Source organism: Megalopta genalis, unplaced genomic scaffold (assembly GCF_051020955.1).
Source record: "Megalopta genalis isolate 19385.01 unplaced genomic scaffold, iyMegGena1_principal scaffold1122, whole genome shotgun sequence".
Classification (NCBI taxonomy): domain Eukaryota; kingdom Metazoa; phylum Arthropoda; class Insecta; order Hymenoptera; family Halictidae; genus Megalopta; species Megalopta genalis.
In genome coordinates, this window is record NW_027477191.1 from 46,970 (window position 1) to 51,476 (window position 4,507).

Here is a 4,507-nt window from a genome sequence, read left to right on the forward strand (position 1 = left end):
CGGTGATTGTCTAACATCTGGTGCGCAACTGTCGGACATAACGAAACAAGGGATGAAATTTGAGTAAGGAACGGTTTTTCGGGAAACTGCCTGCTACGGGTGGTTTTTCGCCTGGGCCCAAGGACAGATAGGACCGATTGCCTGATTTATGTGTTTCTGCGCGGAACATCCTCCCCCCCTTGAGAGGGAACCGATCGAAGAGGAATGAGTGTTTCTTATGTATAGTGACTAATACTGATGGTAAATATATAATGTGTATGGTGTGTGCAGGTGATGTGTGGTGTCAAGGTGCGTTTTCATGTGATTCTTATGTCTATGAATTGTTAGAGGTAGAATTCTCGGGCTGGCCATCTTCTGTCATGGGTTCGTTGCGTCCTTGGTTTTCGTCACCCGATTCGATTGGTAATGGGACGAGTTTTTTGACGTTCCGGTCGAACACGCTCGTAGCAGTCTTCACTGTGACTGTGCGAACTATGCCGTCGGAGCCTGGATAGGTTTTGATTACGCGTCCGAGAGGCCACTGCATGGAAGGCACGTTATCTTCCCTGAGAAGAACGATGGTGCCCTCAGTGATCGGATGATGTCCTCTGGTCCATTTATTGCGGGTAGTCAGTTCATTTAGATATTCTCGATGCCAACGTTTCCAAAAATGCTGCCTTAATTGTTGGATACGTTGCCATTGGGACAATCGATTCGACGGAGTGTCTTTCAAGTCGCGCTCGCGTAGACTCGTGATAGCCTCACCAATGAGGAAATGACCCGGAGTCAATGCAAGGAGATCTGTTGGATCGGATGAAATTGGAGTGAGGGGTCGGGAGTTGAGGATGGCTTCGATGTCAATAATTAATGTGTTTAGATTTTCAAAGGTTAATAATTCAACACCTACGACGCGTTTAAAATGATGTTTGAAGGATCTCACTGCCGCCTCCCAGAGACCTCCAAAATGGGGAGTTTGTGGTGGGATGAAATGCCAATTGATGGCGCGTTCGGCGAGGAATGTGGTCACCTTTTCGCGATGATCATCCGCACGTAACAGTTCTCGCAGCTCCCGAAATTCACCTTCTGCTCCCTTGAAATTGGTGCCGTTATCGGAGAATATATTTGTACAAAAACCTCTTCTCGCGATGAAGCGTCGTAGTGCTGCGATGAAGGCTTCGCTGGTTAGATCGCTAACGAGCTCGAGATGTACGGCCTTTACAGCTAAACATACGAAGACCGCAACATAGACCTTGACGCGACCGCGGTTTCTATGTTTTCGCTCTTTTATAAAGAATGGTCCACAGTAATCGACTCCCACGTTGGCAAATGGACGCGATTCTGTTACCCTTGCTCGGGGTAGATTGCCCATAATATAATTGACGGGTGGTGGGTTGGCTCGACGACAACGGACACATTTCGAAATGGTCTGCCACACTTGACTTCGACCATCGATTGGCCAATATGTTTTCCTTAGTGAGTACAAAGTGTGTTGAGTCCCCGCATGTAATAGGTCCGTGTGTTCCTTTAAAATAATGCAGGACGTGACGTGTGATTTTGGTAGTATAATGGGATGCGTTTGTGAAAACGTCAAGGCTGAATTGTGTAATCGACCTCCTACTCTGAGAATACCGTCTTGATCGATAAATGGACTTAGTTTTGCTAGCTTGTGTGGAATTTCCTGATCAGCTCGCCGGTTAAGGGTGCGTAGTTCCCTTTCGAAATGTTTGGCTTGGACCAATTTGATTATGGTGGTTTTTGTTTGTGCCAGTTCGGTCGCGGTGACACTCCCCTTTATAATCCGACCCGGTTTCCATCGTCGGCATAGTGCAATAATCCGCAGCAATTTTCCCCATGATGAGTACCGTTCAAGGATACTCGTGTCCACTGGCGTGGTAGTTGTGGCCACACAGGTGACCTTTCTTTGCTCCGGATCTTCGGTACATGGTATCAATTCCCGAATAGGCCAGAGCGCCCGTTCCTGTCGGAGCCAGTGTGGTCCGTGTTGCCATATGGATGCTCTCAAGAAGTCTTGAACAGTTTGACCTCGAGAGAGTAAATCTGCTGGATTATCTGAGGAGCTGACGTGGAGCCAATCGGAGATTGTGGTTTTTGACTGTATTTCTGCTACTCGGTTGGCGACGAAGGTTTTCAGGGTATGTGGAGATGCATTTAGCCAATGTAAAACTATTGTTGAGTCTGTCCACAGGATTGTACGGTCGATCTGGATGTGTAATGCCCTTAGGATCGTATTTAGTAGAGCGGTAAGTAGCAATGCTCCGCATAACTCGAGTCGCGGGATGGACTGACTCTTCAATGGTGCAACCTTTGATTTGGCTGCGAGGAGTTCGACCTGCGTTTCGCCTTGTGCATTGGTCGAACGCAGATATATGCAAGCTCCGTAGGCCTTCTCGCTGGCGTCACAGAACCCATGAAGCTCTATGTCTGAAGCGGCAGTAATTATGGTTTTCCGGTGGAATTTCACATTATTGAGTAATGGCAGTTGTGTATAATATCGTGTCCATTGGGTGTGTAAACTCATGGGAAGGGTTTCATCCCAATCCACCTTCAGAGTCCACAGTTTCTGGAGGAGGAGTTTTGCGACAATGATGATAGGACCTAAAAGACCCAATGGGTCATAGATTTTCGCGATTTCTGAACTGATTGACCGTTTAGTGACTCGAGATGCATGCGTAAGAGGCTTGACGGTGTAAGTGATGGAGTCCTCCGCTGAATCCCAAACGATCCCGAGTGTTTTGATTGTGGATGATTCGCCGAGGTGGAGTTTTTGATTGATGTTTTGATCCGGTAACCCGCTTAGCAGTTCTTGATCATTGGATGCCCACTGTCTAATATTCAATCCAGCTGAATGAAGAAGTTGCGTCAATTCGTTTCGTAGTGTGAGGGCTTCTTGTATAGTGGATGCGCCGGTGAGTGCATCGTCCACGTAAAAATCCCGCTGTAAAATCTTCGCAGCGAAAGGAAATCGATGACCCTCGTCTTGCGCTAATTGTTTAAGGCATCTGATAGCTAGATATGGGGCGGCTGATAAACCGAATGTTACCGTATTTAATTCATATGTTTTGACACAATTCCTGTTGTCACGCCAGAGAATTCTTTGGTATTGTCTGTCCTCTGGGCGCACGAGAAATTGTCTATACATTTTCTCGATGTCGCCGGTAATGACATATTGGTGGATGCGGAATCGGAGCAAAATGCATAATAAATCATCTTGTATCTTGGGTCCAGTGTGTAGTGTGTCATTGAGCGAGATTCCGGTACTTGTGACTGCCGACCCGTCGAAGACTACGCGCAGTTTCGTCGTGTTGCTCGACATCTTAATGACCCCATGATGTGGAAGATAATATCCTGGACGTGATGCATGCACCTCGGACATGTGTCCAAGATCGAGGTATTCCTGGATGACTGCTCGGTATTGATGTTCCAATTCTGAATCGCGTTTGAATTTTTGCTCTAAAGATATGAGCCGTTTCAGCGCTTGCGTGTCGGATTCTCCCAGCTTAGGCTTGTTTTTGTTGAATGGAAGTGCGACAACATATCTACCTTCTGTATTTCGTGTGGTGGTATTTTGAAAATGTTGTTCGCATGTCGCTTCTGATTCTGACAAATGCTGCGATTGTGGACCTTCTTCCATTTCCCAAAAACGTGCCAAATCGAGTTTCAGTGTTGTTGTGGTGTGGCACGTTGCCTGCCGATTTGGTTGTGCTGTTGGTACACTGCCTCCGATGACCCATCCAAGCATTGTCTTTTGGAAAATAAGATCTGGGCCGTCTGGTTGTGAGAGGTTAATTTGTCCTACACATAGTATAGCTAGCGCGGTTCCAGCTCCCAGTAAAATGTCAACTGGTGCTGGTCGATGGAACCTTGAGTCTGCGAGTTCGGTACTGCGAGGGATCTTGAGCATGGTACGATCGACTGTTTGATCTGGTACCACTGAAGCGATGTTTGGCACGATCAAAAATGTGAGGGTTCGCTGGAAGTTGCTGACTCTAGATTGTATGGTCGCGCGAATGGTATGGTTGGCGATGGTCGAAAGAGAATTGAGAGCGCCCACAGAGACGTTGCATCGTTCTTGTGACAAACGGAGTTTCTTGGCCAGATCGTTCGTCATGAAATTGGTGGTGGAGCACGTGTCAATTAGGGCACGGCATGATATTTTTTGATGATTGACATCGAAGATATTGATTTGTGCCGTAACTAATAATTCGTTGGTATCGGTATTGACTATGTATGTGCGTGCTTGGATGGGTCTGGGAATTTTCTTCGATAGTGGTCACATTGACCTTGTTTTCCCGTTGGTTGATGTCGTGTCTTCCGGAAGTAATGTGGGAATCGGCGTTTCGTGTGTCGAGGATGGCGAGGTACCGATTCGTTCCTGTGCTACTTGTTCTTGTCGATGTAAGAGCGTGTGGTGTCGTTGATTGCATATTCTGCATGTAAACAACGAACGGCAGACGTTCGTGGAATGGCCGGGTCGCAAACAGTTCTGGCACAAAGCTGTCTTGACGAC

The 4,507-nt window shown here is 47.1% G+C and overlaps 1 protein-coding gene across 1 annotated transcript; it reads right to left on the reverse strand.

Annotated features, from left to right (window-relative positions):
* Positions 1 to 313: 313 nt before the first annotated feature.
* LOC143263682 (uncharacterized) lies at positions 314 to 3,739 on the reverse strand. Its single transcript, XM_076528466.1, has one exon. The coding sequence runs from the start codon at positions 3,737 to 3,739 to the stop codon at positions 314 to 316; it is 3,426 nt and encodes a 1,141-aa protein (XP_076384581.1).
* Between the last annotated feature and the right edge of the window lie 768 nt (positions 3,740 to 4,507).